Source organism: Nycticebus coucang, chromosome 9 (assembly GCF_027406575.1).
Source record: "Nycticebus coucang isolate mNycCou1 chromosome 9, mNycCou1.pri, whole genome shotgun sequence".
NCBI lineage: Eukaryota > Metazoa > Chordata > Mammalia > Primates > Lorisidae > Nycticebus > Nycticebus coucang.
Window position 1 is genome coordinate 43,762,689 of NC_069788.1, and position 12,877 is coordinate 43,775,565.

Sequence of the window (12,877 nt, forward strand, 5' to 3'; positions counted from 1 at the left end):
TGAGACAGACCCTCAAGCTGTCACCCTGGATAGAGTACTGTGGCATCACAGCTCACAGCAACCTCCAGCTCCTGGGCTCAAGCGATTCTCTTGCCTCAGTCTCCCAAGTAGCTGGGACTACAGGCGCCCGCCACAACGCCCAGCAAATTTTTTTTTTTTTTTTTTTTTGGTTGCAGCCGTCATTGTTGTTTGGCGGGCCCGGGCTGGATTCGAACCCGCCAGCTCAGGTGTATGTGGCTGGCACCTTAGCCGATTGAGCCACAGGTGCTGAGCCAAGACAATGCCTTCTAAAGTTTCCTGTTATAAAACTACTTTGTTCTCATTATACTTAATAAGCAATCTGTGGAGTGATATTTTGACACTGGACAATCCTTAATAGTCTTTTCCACAGTGGTTTTGGTTTTTACTGATTGTTTGCTAATCAGCTATTTATAGGGATTGCAAAATGGTGATTTTTTTTTTCCTGTTTGTTATACCTTGTATATTTATTCAGTATGGATTCATTCTGGGTTTTTTGCTTTTTTTTGTTTTTTTTAGAGACAGGGGCTTAGTCCGTTACCCATGTTGGAGTGTAGTGTTACGGTCATAGCTCACTGCAACCCAGAACTCCTGGCCTTGATTTTCCTGCCTCACCTTCTCAAGTAGCTGGGACTATAGGTGCATGCCACATTGTATCTGGCCTTCATTCTGTTTTTAATTCATACATTAGAGAGTTACTCCCTATTTTGCCCAAGCTAAACTCCTGGACTCAAGTGATCCTCCCCCCTCATCCTCCTAAAGTGCTGGATTTACAGGTGTGAGCCACACTGCAAAGACAGCCTTCATACTGTCTTTAATTCATGTATTAACTCATCACTGTATTCTATAAAATGGTCTCCACTTCGGCCAGTGGCATCCTCTTCAAAATGGTTCCTATTTCTTCTTGATGTGTTCTTTTTATTTGTTGGCACACTAAGGTGTTGTAAGTGCACCCTATATTTTCCATGTGCAATAGCCTTGGATTTGACCATTTTTCCAAGGAGCCCAAGCTATCTTTTAGTGGAAAATCTTAATTAAAAGTCTGATCAAGAGGCTCAGCGCATATAGCTCAGTGGCTAGGGCACCAGCCACATACACCGGAGCTGGCAGGTTCAAATCCAGGCCTGCCAAACAATGACAACTACAACTAGAAAAATAAAAAAATAAAAGTCTGATCAAGAGCAGTGGCTCATACCTGGAATCTCCTAGCACTTTGAGAGGCTAAGGTGGGAGGATTGCTTGAGCCCAGGAGTTTGAGACCAGCCTCAGCAACATAGTGAGATCTTGTCTCTACAAAAAAATTTAAAAATTAGCCAGACATGGTGGTGCGTGCCTGTAGATTCAGCTGCTTGGGAGGCTATAGTGATCTGTGATCATGACACTGCACTCCAGCCTGGGAGATAGAGTAAGACTCTATCTCTAAATAAACAAACAAGTCAGGCACCCTTGATGGCTCACACCTATAATCCTAGCACTCTGGAAGGCAGAAGCAGGTGGATTGCTTGAGCTCAGGAATTTGAGACCAGCCTGAGCAAGAGTGAGACCCCTTTTCTACTCAAAATAGAAAAATTAGTGAGGTATTGTGGTGGGCACCTGTAGTCCCAGCTACTTGGGAGGCTAAGGCAAGAGGATCTCTTAAACTCAAGAGACTGAGATTGCTGTGAGCTATGATGATGCCACAGCACTCTACCTAGAATGACTGAGTGAGACTATCTCAAAGAAAAAAATAAACCAAAGTCTGGGCACTGGATCATTATTCTGCATATGTGTCTTGATTTTCCATAATAGTGTACGTGGAAGCTTCTGGGGGTAGAAGACATCCACATACTATGATACTAACATCCCTGTACACTTGGAGGCTCAAACATTACTCGTATGTGGTGGTTTCAGGACTTTCATACATAAAGAGAACATGGGATGGCAGTAAAATCAGTATTCATTTTATAAACTACAGAGCATAAACCGAGTCAGTTTCCTATTTTTTTTAAATGTTGGCATTTGCAGTTGGGGGTTAAGTTTCGTATGTTGTTTCTATGTAAGGAAGAATTTTTTTATCCATTGCTTTGAGACTGTGAGAGTGGGAGTTTTCACCCTGAATATTAATTCTGATAATTAGGGGAGAAATTAACTTACCTGAATTCAATTAACAGTTTGAGCTTAGTGTTTTCACTGTTTGTATGTATAGGTTTCACTTTTTGTATTACCATTGAGTACATGATTTCATTGATAAGCCAGTCTCCCACAATTTTCTCTCACAGAAGTTTTTATTGATTATATAGCATTAGAGTTTGGAATTTCAGAATATTGATAGCTACATATTTATTCAGTCAAGCTCTATAACTTTATGCTGAAAGAAAATAATACATAACATTTTCTTTGGGGTGGGTTGCATATCTTGTCATGCCCTGTTCTTTTGTGCCTTTTTTTCTTCTTAATAAATTCCTAGATATCTGCATGGTATTTGAAGTTTTGGGGCATCATCTGCTCAAGTGGATCATCAAATCCAACTATCAGGGGCTTCCACTGCCTTGTGTCAAAAAAATTATTCAGCAAGTATGTATCTTTCTCTTTGCTGCATCGTAATTTTTTAATGTTCTAAAGGTATAAGGTGTTTCCTATTTCTTTTCTTTATTTTATTTTTTTTTTGGTAGAGACAGAACCTCACTTTATCGCCCTGGGTAGAATGCGTGGCATCACACAGCTCACAGCAACCTCCAGTTCCTGGGCTTAGGCAATTCTCTTGCCTCAGCCTCCCAAGTAGCTGGGACTACAAGCACCCGCCACAAGGCCCAACTATTTTTGTATTGCAGTTTGGCTGGAGCCGGGTTTGAACCCGTCACCCTCTGTATATGGGGCCGGTGCCCTACCCACTGAGCCACAGGTGCCGCCCCAGGTGTTTCCTATTTCTAATGGAATTTTTATTTTAAAAACTAGTTTTTTTTTTAATTGTTTAATATGTTGTTCAAGCTTTAGGATTTACTGTGTTTATTCTGTTTTTAAGTGTTTTAGGATAACCATTTTTCCCCGGATTCATCGCCTATAATAATTAGAAGGGGAAGCTGTATGAGGTACCTGACTTTGGAAAATTAGGGCTCCAAAAGTTCTGCTTACAAATATTAATTATATATTAATAGAGAGTTACTATATCAAATTATTATCATCTCTTCATATAGCATTACTCATGGGCATTTTATGTTTTTCTAAATAGCCTTCAATATACAGTATAGAATTTTACCATTAGGAAAATATTAATACTTTAAGGGGCAGATTATTCGTTTGAATAATGTGGCTTGGAAAGAGCTCCAAACTGGGCAGCAAGACTCCTCAGTTCTTATCAGTGAGGAAATTTGCATCTAAGTCTCTGTTATCACTTCCATTTCAACATTTAAAGGGTGTGTTGAACATTTACTCTGTCTTTATGATGTATGTAGTTAAAGAATGTTACCAAAAGAATTAGCTTCGTAAAACTTATAAGTAAATTCTTGCCTTTGTTCATAGTTTATAATTGATCCTGTCTAGGTAAGTTTCTTTGTGCTTTTCGAAAGTGCCTTATTCTCTATAGAAAAAGTTATATTGGTTTCTGCTTGTTGCTTTTTTTTTTTTTTTAAGACAGTCTCAAGCTGTTGCCCTGGGTAGAGTGCTGTGGGGTCACAGCAACTTCAAACTCTTGGGCTTAAGCGATTGTCTTACCTCAGTCTCCCAAGTGGCTGGGACTACAGGCGCCTATCACAACACCTGGCTATTTTGTTGTTGTTATTGCATTTGTCATTGTTGTTTTAGCTGGCGTGGGCCAGGTTCCAACCTGCCAGCCTTAGTGTATGTGGCCCGCACCCTACCCACTGAGCTACGGGCGCCACCTATATTGGTTTTTTAAACCAGTTGTTGTGATTTCTTCCTTTTCACAAAGCCTGTACTTTATGTTCGTAAGTCCTACTGTATCATTTCCCTTTAGGTGTTACAGGGTCTGGATTATTTACACACCAAGTGCCGTATCATCCATACTGACATCAAACCGGAAAACATCTTGCTGTCGGTAAATGAGCAGTACATTCGGAGGCTAGCTGCAGAAGCAACAGAGTGGCAGCGATCTGGAGCTCCTCCACCTTCTGGGTCTGCAGGTATGTTTTCTTTTGGAGACTTGCTTCTCGTTAGAAGTTAAGAGAGATTGCTATTTTTTTATTCTATTACCAGAGAGTTAAACACTATCCAATCATTTAAAAACAAAACCCTCAACCTTTAAGAGGCTTATTTTGTTCTCATTATTGCTCCCATATGGGAAAGAGAAAACTAGAGATTGTACCTTTTAGGTACAGGTATGTTTTATGTTATATAAAAGCCAATTTGTATCGTTGAAAAATGTTTTTTCTTGTGATTTGATGACCATTTTTGATGCATTTACCTCTTACTATGATCACACTTACTTGCTTATGGATCAGTGATCTGTAGTGGTAAGATATAATTAAGAGCTTGGGTTTAAACCCATAGTAAACAGACCTGGTTTGAATCCTGGCTTTGTCATTGGTTGATAGACCTCCATTGCGTTACTTGACTTCATTTTCCCTCATGCAGGAGTTATTTAGATTAAATATCATGGTAAAGCAGTTAGTAGTGTGTCGCATAGTATTATATGCTAAATCAATTATAACTGCTTTGATTATGATGAATTTTTCCCATTTGAGGTACAGATTTTTAATATTGGTAGTTTGATCATATTGAGGAGCATTCTTGATCTTCAAGTCGAAATATCAGTTATGAAACTTTGTTTTAAAAGGAAGCCTGGAGAAGGGAGGAAGGGGAACTTATTCAAAGGCAATAGTTTTCTGTTTTGCAAAATGAAAAGGTTCTAGAGATCGGTTACACACCAATGTGAATATAGTTACCACCATTGAACTGTACGCTTGAAGGTATAGTTGATAATAAGTTCTATACCATATATTTTTTTAACCTCAATTACAAGTATTTTAACACATTAACTGCCATGCGAGTTGTATTTAACTTACACTGGTTATGATTCCGGGGCCTTGTGAAGCATATGTAACTCATACATCTCTTGACCTACTAAAACACCTGAACTCCAGGAAAAAAATTTTTTTTTTCTAGCATGGCAGTCAATGTGTTAAAAAGAAAGGAAGATTGAAAATTCTGCTTTCCACATGAGCTAAACTATTACCCATAGCATGCAGTAAAGCAAATTAATACAACTTTTTTTCCATCCTCCTGCCTCAGCTTCCCAACCAGTTGGGACTACATACACGCAACACTGCACCTGACTGAATTACTATAGCGCTTAATGTCACCAATTCCCCCTTTAAAACTGACAGATGCAGGCAAGAAGAGTTGGAGGTGGCTGTCCTGGGTAGGGGTGAGGAGATTGTTGCTGCCCCTTTCTATTTTATGCAGTACATGGGAATGAGAATAGATGATTTTAGCAGCATTGGGAACTTCATTCTATTACACATATTAATGCTATCTGAGGAAGAGTTTAAATTAAACATTTTTTTAAGTTTGGTAATTAATGGATGTACTCTTTTCTTAAAAAATAGTAATAGGCCAGGCATGATAGCACATGCCTATCGTCCCAGGTACTTGGGAGGCTGAAGCAGAAGGATTGCATGAGCCCAAGATTTTGAGATCAGCCTGGACAATATAGACACCATCTCCACTACTATTACTAATGTGGCTTTTGCCAAAGCTACTTAAAAGCAGTAGTTTTTGCTGCAGTGTAGGCTGTACAAGACAGATTTTTCATTCCAGTAGAGTGTCTTAACTGAGCTGTAGTTTGTATTGCCTGCCAAGATTCTTACTTGGTTTTCTTTTCTTTTCAGTCAGTACCGCTCCCCAACCTAAACCAGTAAGTATAAGGTGTTTATATATTTAATTCTGATCTGTGGGCTATAAGCATGAATTCTTCTGTTATAAATGGTCACAGTTTGTTTAGAGTTTGGAAACCAAAGGGAAAAAAATTCCTGCGCTTCTGTAATTTTCTCTGATAGGTTTTCATGCATCTTTAGCAAATTTGTACTGGTAAAGCTTCTTCTGCAAATTTGAGTTTGTCTGAGTTTAAACCAGCCCCACAGACTGCTCAGAGGACTGAGAGTATTGTTGATTCTGTTTTTATTTGGTTTCATGAGAATATCTGCATCTTTTAAATTAATGAAAAATTTAAGTGCTATGTTAGGGAAATAGTGAAATTTAATTAGGAAGTAATTAAAATTAATAGTTATCTCCAACTAGGGGTAATGGATTAGCCACCTGAAGGCTTTATCTGTTTGTAATCTCCGCCCAGGCCGACAAAATGTCAAAGAATAAGAAGAAGAAATTGAAGAAGAAGCAGAAGCGCCAGGCAGAGTTACTAGAGAAGCGAATGCAGGAAATTGAGGAAATGGAGAAAGAGTCGGGCCCTGGGCAAAAAAGACCAAACAAGCAAGAAGAATCAGAGAGTCCTGTTGAAAGACCCTTGAAAGAGAACCCACCTAATAAAATGACCCAAGAAAAACTTGGTATAAATAGAGCATCACAAAAATTACTTTATGACACACTTTAGCATTCATTTATCATTGTTATATTATATACTAGTTTCATGTGTACAACACATCTCTGGGGGTGTCCTATAAGAATATAGATCTTGTCATAAATATCAGGCAGGTAATATTCAAATGTAATTTCTAACTTTTCTCAGGACAGAACATAGTCTTCATTAGTAATTGGATAAGGATAAGATCTTTGTCCTTCCATAAATAGGCATTAGATGATCAGTAATGTTTTTATGTTACTGAGTATAAGTTCTAGAAAATGTTTTAATCTTGTGAGAAATTTTTCTGTTCTTTCACTTAGACACATATACATGCTTCCTTTTTTGTTTGTTTGTTCCTTAGAAGAGTCAAGTACCATGAGCCAGGATCAAACTCTTATGGAACGTGGTGTAGAGGGTGGTGCAGCAGAAATTAATTGCAATGGAGTAATTGAAATTGTTAATTATACTGAGAACAGTAATAACGAAACATTGAGGCTTAAAGAGGATCTACATAATGCTAATGACTGTGATGTCCAAAATTTAAAGCAGGAACCTAGTTTCCTAAGCGCCCAAAATGGAGACAGCAGCACATCTCAAGAAACAGACTCTTGTGTACCTATTACCTCTGAGGTGTCAGATACCATGGTATGCCAGTCTTCCTCAGCTGTAGATCAGTCATTCAGTGAACAGGACATCAGCCAGCTTCAGGAAAGCATTCGGGCAGAGCTGCCCTGTGAAGATGAACAAGAGCAAGAACATAATGGACCACTGGATAACAAAGGTACCTATGTAGACACTTCCCAAAAATTTCCTGCACAACACATTCATGAATATCTAGACCAAAAGTATCATTTTTTTTAAGCTATAGCTTTATAGGAAGTGTCTTAGGTTACTTTCAATGTGTAGATCTGTAACTAGCTTTAAATTTTACTTGTCATGTACTGAGTGCACAGCATTTCACTTGTTCCTCTGAAGAACTTGTGCTATTTTTATTTAATTCTAGAAATTTTTTTTTAGACAGTCTTATTTTGTTGCCCTTGGTAAACTTCTGTGGCGTCATAGCTCCCAGAAACCACTAATTCTTGGGCTCAAGCTATCCTCTTGCCTCAGCCTCCCAAGTAGCTGGGACTACAGGCACCTGCCACAACACCCAGCTATTTTTTAGAGATGGGGTCTCGCTGTTGCTCAATCTGGTCCCTAACTCCTGAGCTCAAGCAATCCACTCGCCTTGGCCTCCCAGAATACTAAGATTATAGGCGTGAGCCACTATGTCTGCCCTTGCTTTGCTTTGCTCTTTTTATCTTAGACTTTTATTTTGGTAGAGACGGGGTCTTATCCTGTTGCCCAGGGCTCCTGGGCTCAAGTGATAACCCACCCCTCACACACCCCCCACCTTGGCTTCCAAAGTGCTGGGATTACAGCCAAAAACCAGTACACCAGGCCTTAGAAAATAATTATAGGTGGCCAGATGGGGAGTTGTCTCAGCTTGGAAAGCTTTATTACCCTTTGAGTGTTTTTTATTTCATTGAACAGTCTTATTGATGTCTGTAGGAAAATCCACTGCTGGAAATTTTCTTGTTAATCCCCTTGAGCCAAAAAATGCAGAAAAGTTAAAGGTGAAGATTGCTGACCTTGGAAATGCCTGTTGGGTGGTAAGTTAAATTTGTCTCAGTGCTATGTGTTCAAGTGGCTAGGAATAAAGAGAATTTTGACTTAAGTTATGCTAAACTAAAACATTTACAATCCTACACCCAGATTGACACTTAATATTTTAGTGAATGTTTTTTCACTTTTTTCTTTTAACTGCTTTATTATCGAAAAGTTCAAATATGCAGTATTTACAAAAGTAGAAAGAATGGTATAGTAAAAGAACATATGCACATATATAGTATAGAGACAGTTATATAGGTTTTTGGTTTTTGTTTTGAGACAGAGTCTCACTCTGTTGCCCAGACTAGAGTGCCATGGGGTCAGCCTACCTCACAACAACCCAGCAACCTCAAACTCCTGGGTTCAAGTGATCCTTCTGTCTTAGCCTCTCGAGTAGGTGGGACTATAGGCACTCACTACAACACCCAGCTAATTTTTCTGTTTTTAGTAGAGACTGGGTCTTGTTCTTGCTCAGGCTGGTCTTAAACTCCTGAGCTCAAGGGATCCTCCCACCTTAGTAGCCTCCTAGTGTTCTTAGGATTATAGGTGTGAGCCAACATGCCCAGCCAGTATAGATTTTAATTTAAAAATCTCACTCTCTTTGATAATTTTTCATTCCCCATGATAGTATTTACCTTCGTATCACTAATAAATAACATGGTTATATTATTCCTAATCTTTTTTTTTTTTTCAATGTTTTAATTTCTTCCCCCTAGGACTTATTTACCATCACTGCACCAATTCCCTATCTTCCCCAATTATATTAATTTTTGGATAAATGATCATTTCTATGTTTACATTAGTAAGACTAATGCTATCTTCAGCTGAACAGAACATATATTGTAGTATGATTCCTTTTCTTTTATATATATAACATCGCATTTCATTTGCTTACTTTTCTTTGTATTATTTATCACTTAATTCAACCCCATACTTTTACCTGGTCATGTAAATACATGCACTTTAAATGCATACATCTTCTTAAACAGCTCTGTCCTGGAACGTGGAGTCTTCTAATCTGTGTTCATCTGACTAGGTTGCCTTGAAAGTCTGCTACATTACTGCTGTTTGGGATTTCCCTTCACCATCATTCTGGTGATTATTATTTTCTTTCTTTTATATCCCCTGTTTTTTGTATTTCCTATCTTCTTTTTTGGTTTACTTTATCATTTTTGTGGAGTACATTCAACCTGCAGAAGCTTCCTGTGAAAGGGTTAGGAGATTTGAGGAGGATCTTGCATGACTGATAGTCTTTAATTCTGTGTGTTGGGTGTGTGCATAGTTCTAAATTAAATCATTTTCCTTCAGAATGTTTGTTATTGCATTCTTATCTTCTAGTTTCTAGTCTTGATGCTTCTAAAGACCAATGCCATTCTGATTCTCTATCTTTGTATGATAAAAAATTTGTGTCTTTTCCCCTTATAAAATCTGTGGGATCATCATTTCACAATGATGTGCCTTGCTAAATCTGTTCTTGTCTATTATACTAATGATTCATTATGCACCCTTAATATGGAAACTGTGATTCTTTGGTTTAGAACAGCGGTTCTCAACCTGTGGGTTGCAACCTCTTTGGGGGTCAAATGACCCTTTCACAGGGGTCGCCAAAGACCATCTTGCATATCAGATATTTACATTATGATTCATACCAGTAGCAAAGTTAAAGTTATGAAGTAGCAACAAAAGTAATTTTATGGTTAGGGGGTCACCACAACATGAGGAACTGTATTAAAGGGTTGTGGCATTAGGAAGGTTGAGAACCACTGGTTTAGAATCTTTCTTAATTTTGGTCTCTACTAAAATCTCATTATTCCAAATGTTAGACAGGTCATACTGTTTTCTTTACCTTTCTCTCCTACTTTTTATTTTTTAATTAATTTTTTTTTTCTGAGACAGAGTCTCACTATGTTGCCTTCAGTAGAGTGCCATGGAATCACAGCTCTCAGCAACCTCCCAACCCCTGGGCTTAAGCGATTCTCTTGCTCCAGCCTCCCAAGTTGCTGGGATTACAGGTGCCCAATGCCTGGCTGTTTTTTGTTGTAGTTATCGTTGTTTAGCTGGTCCAGCCAGGCTCAAACCTGCTAACCTCCGAGCATGTGGCCAGCACCACAACCGCTGTGCTACAGGCACTGCACTCTCCTATTTTTTAATCATTTCCTTTTTGCTTTATTTTCTGGAAGATTTCTCAACTTATTCATATGGGCCTCATTGTTTCTCATTTCTATTATTCTATTTTTACTTTCCAAACATTCTTTGGTTCTCTGATCATTTTAAAAATAGCATCCTGTTCTTGTTTCATAAAAATACCTTTTTAAGGTTTAGCACCCATAGCACAGTGGCTACGGCACTAGCCACATACACCAAGGGTGGTGGGTTTGAACCCAGCCCGGGCCAGCTAAACAACAATGACAGCTGCAACAAAAAATATAGCCAGGCAATGTGGCAGGCCACCTACAGTCCCAGCTACTTGGGAGGCTGAGGCAAGAGAATCACTTAAGCCCAAGAGTTTGAGGTTGTTCTGAGCTGTGATGCCATGGCACTCTACCAAGGGTGACATAGTGAGACTCTGTCTCAAAAAAAAAAAAAAAACTTTAAAAAGTCTCAGAGGGTATTTTTCTTTCTTTGCCATTTTCTTATGTGATCTTTCTTTTCTTTATTTTCTTGACAGAGTATCACTATGTCACCCTGGGTAGAGTGCCATGGCATCATAGCTCACAGCAACTTCCAACTCTTGGACTTAAGCGATTGTCTTGCCGCAGCCTCCCAAGTAGCTGGGACTACAGGCACCTGCCACAGAACCCGGCTATTTTTTGGTTACAGTTGTCATTGTTGTTTAGCAGGCCCAGGCCAGGCTGGAACCCGCCAGACTTGGTGTATGTGGCTGACGCCCTACTCAGTGAGCTGCTGGCATTGAGCCTTATTGCTTTCTTTCTGCTTCAGATCACTAAATACACTGACTATATGAAGTACTAGTGATATTTGAAAGCTCTGTGCATGAGTCTTGTTGATTATTCACTACAGAATGATCTGTTTTATGTGTTTTCATTTCATCCTTAGATGTCAAGATCTTTGGATCTTTGCTGTTAGATTTATCACATAGTCTTTCTCAAATATCCTACTCAGGGAGTAAATGCCTAGCTACCAGTGTTCTGGGAGCTGAGTTAGACAAGAAATGGGTTTCAAAATATAGTAAGGTCCCTTAATCCCCCTGTTTTCAGAATGGTATTTTTCTCTCAACTGTGTCAGTGTTCTCCAAAGATCCTATTTTATCCACTCTAGAGAAGTCTCTGAGGCCAGGAAAGGAGCTGTTAACCAGCATCATCCCATGTGTTCTGGAACTGTTTCTTAAAACAATATTCCTGTGTTGAATCCCTCCTCACCCCTACTTCCAGAGATACTTGGCACCACTAAATCCTGACCCTTGCAGGGAGAAGTACTTGGTGTAAATCATAGTGCTTCTCAGCTTTTACCAACAGGTGTCCACTAAGATAGTTACCAATGATCACTCTGCTTTCTAACTTCTAAATTTTGTTGTTCTCACTTCGTGGCCATTCTATTCTGTCAGCTTAAGTCACTTCAAACTCAGTATCTGAGCCCATTGCTTTTCTATAGAACCACTTTCCTCTGTAAGTCTCTCCATCTCTTGTTTCTGTTTTTATTTTTTGTTTGTTTTGTTGTTTTTTATAGCAGACAGCCAACTCTTCAGACCTCTGCGTTAAAAGTTCCTTTTGGATTTTCTCATTGTTTCCCTCATAGCTATTGAATATTTTGTTTTATTTTTATTTATTTGAGACAGTCTCACTTTCTCACCCTTGGTATAGCATCAGAGCCACAGCGACCTCAAACTCTTAGGCTCAAGCTATCCTTTTGCCTCAGCCTCCCTAATAGCTGGAACTACAGATGCCTGCCACAACACCTGGCTAGTTTTAGAGACTGGATCTTATTCTTGCTCAGCCTGGTTGATCTTGAACATCTGAGCTCAAGCAATCCATTTGCCTCAGCCTCCCAAAGTTCTAGGATTACAGATGTAAGCCCCCGTGCCTGGTAGCTATTGAATTTTTTAAATTGTACTTATTCTTTCAGTGAATATCCTTGGATTTAACTCTTCCTTCTATTTCCACAGCCATTGTTCATAGTTTTATTACTGAACCTAAATCTGGTGACCACCCAAAAGATTATCAGAATTATTTTCTCAGCTATCAGTCTTGTTAACAGTATTTTCTCTATTAGTAACATGCCATGGTAATCTCATTTCTGCCAAATGAAATCCCAACACTTCAACCTAGCAGTTAGCTGTATTTGTCTTTCAACCAACAGATGTCATTCTGTGCCTTTATTCTTGACGTTCTTTCTTCCTGGAGTAGTATTTTTGTTCTTTTGGTCAAACTGAGTTCAGTAGCCCATTGGCGCCCTGGTCTGTACTGGTTTTCAACTTGAATCTTTCTCTTCCTAATTTTCCTATGCCTTGTTTTTAAATTTCAACAACATTAGAGAATTGTCTTTTACACTTTCTTGTACATGTTTTACTATTATTTGAAATTTTGTTTCCTGTATTTGACTCCTACTAAGATTCATTTTTCCCTTTATTAATTTATTTTTTATGATGGAGAATTCATATATAAGTGGTACCTAAAAATGTATACACATTTTAATAAAGGAAAAAACTATATTAAATTTTTAATACTCAAGTCACGT

At 38.7% G+C, this 12,877-nt stretch overlaps 1 protein-coding gene across 1 annotated transcript in view; it reads left to right on the top strand.

Moving 5' to 3' along the window:
- The window catches only part of SRPK1 (SRSF protein kinase 1), a 90,855-nt gene that overhangs the window by 62,817 nt on the left and 15,161 nt on the right, over nucleotides 1–12,877 (top strand). Inside the window, 6 exon segments of the mRNA XM_053603812.1 lie at nucleotides 2,465–2,571; nucleotides 3,971–4,136; nucleotides 5,844–5,869; nucleotides 6,305–6,518; nucleotides 6,894–7,313; nucleotides 8,084–8,184. Coding sequence (XP_053459787.1) covers nucleotides 2,465–2,571; nucleotides 3,971–4,136; nucleotides 5,844–5,869; nucleotides 6,305–6,518; nucleotides 6,894–7,313; nucleotides 8,084–8,184 — 1,034 coding nt within the window.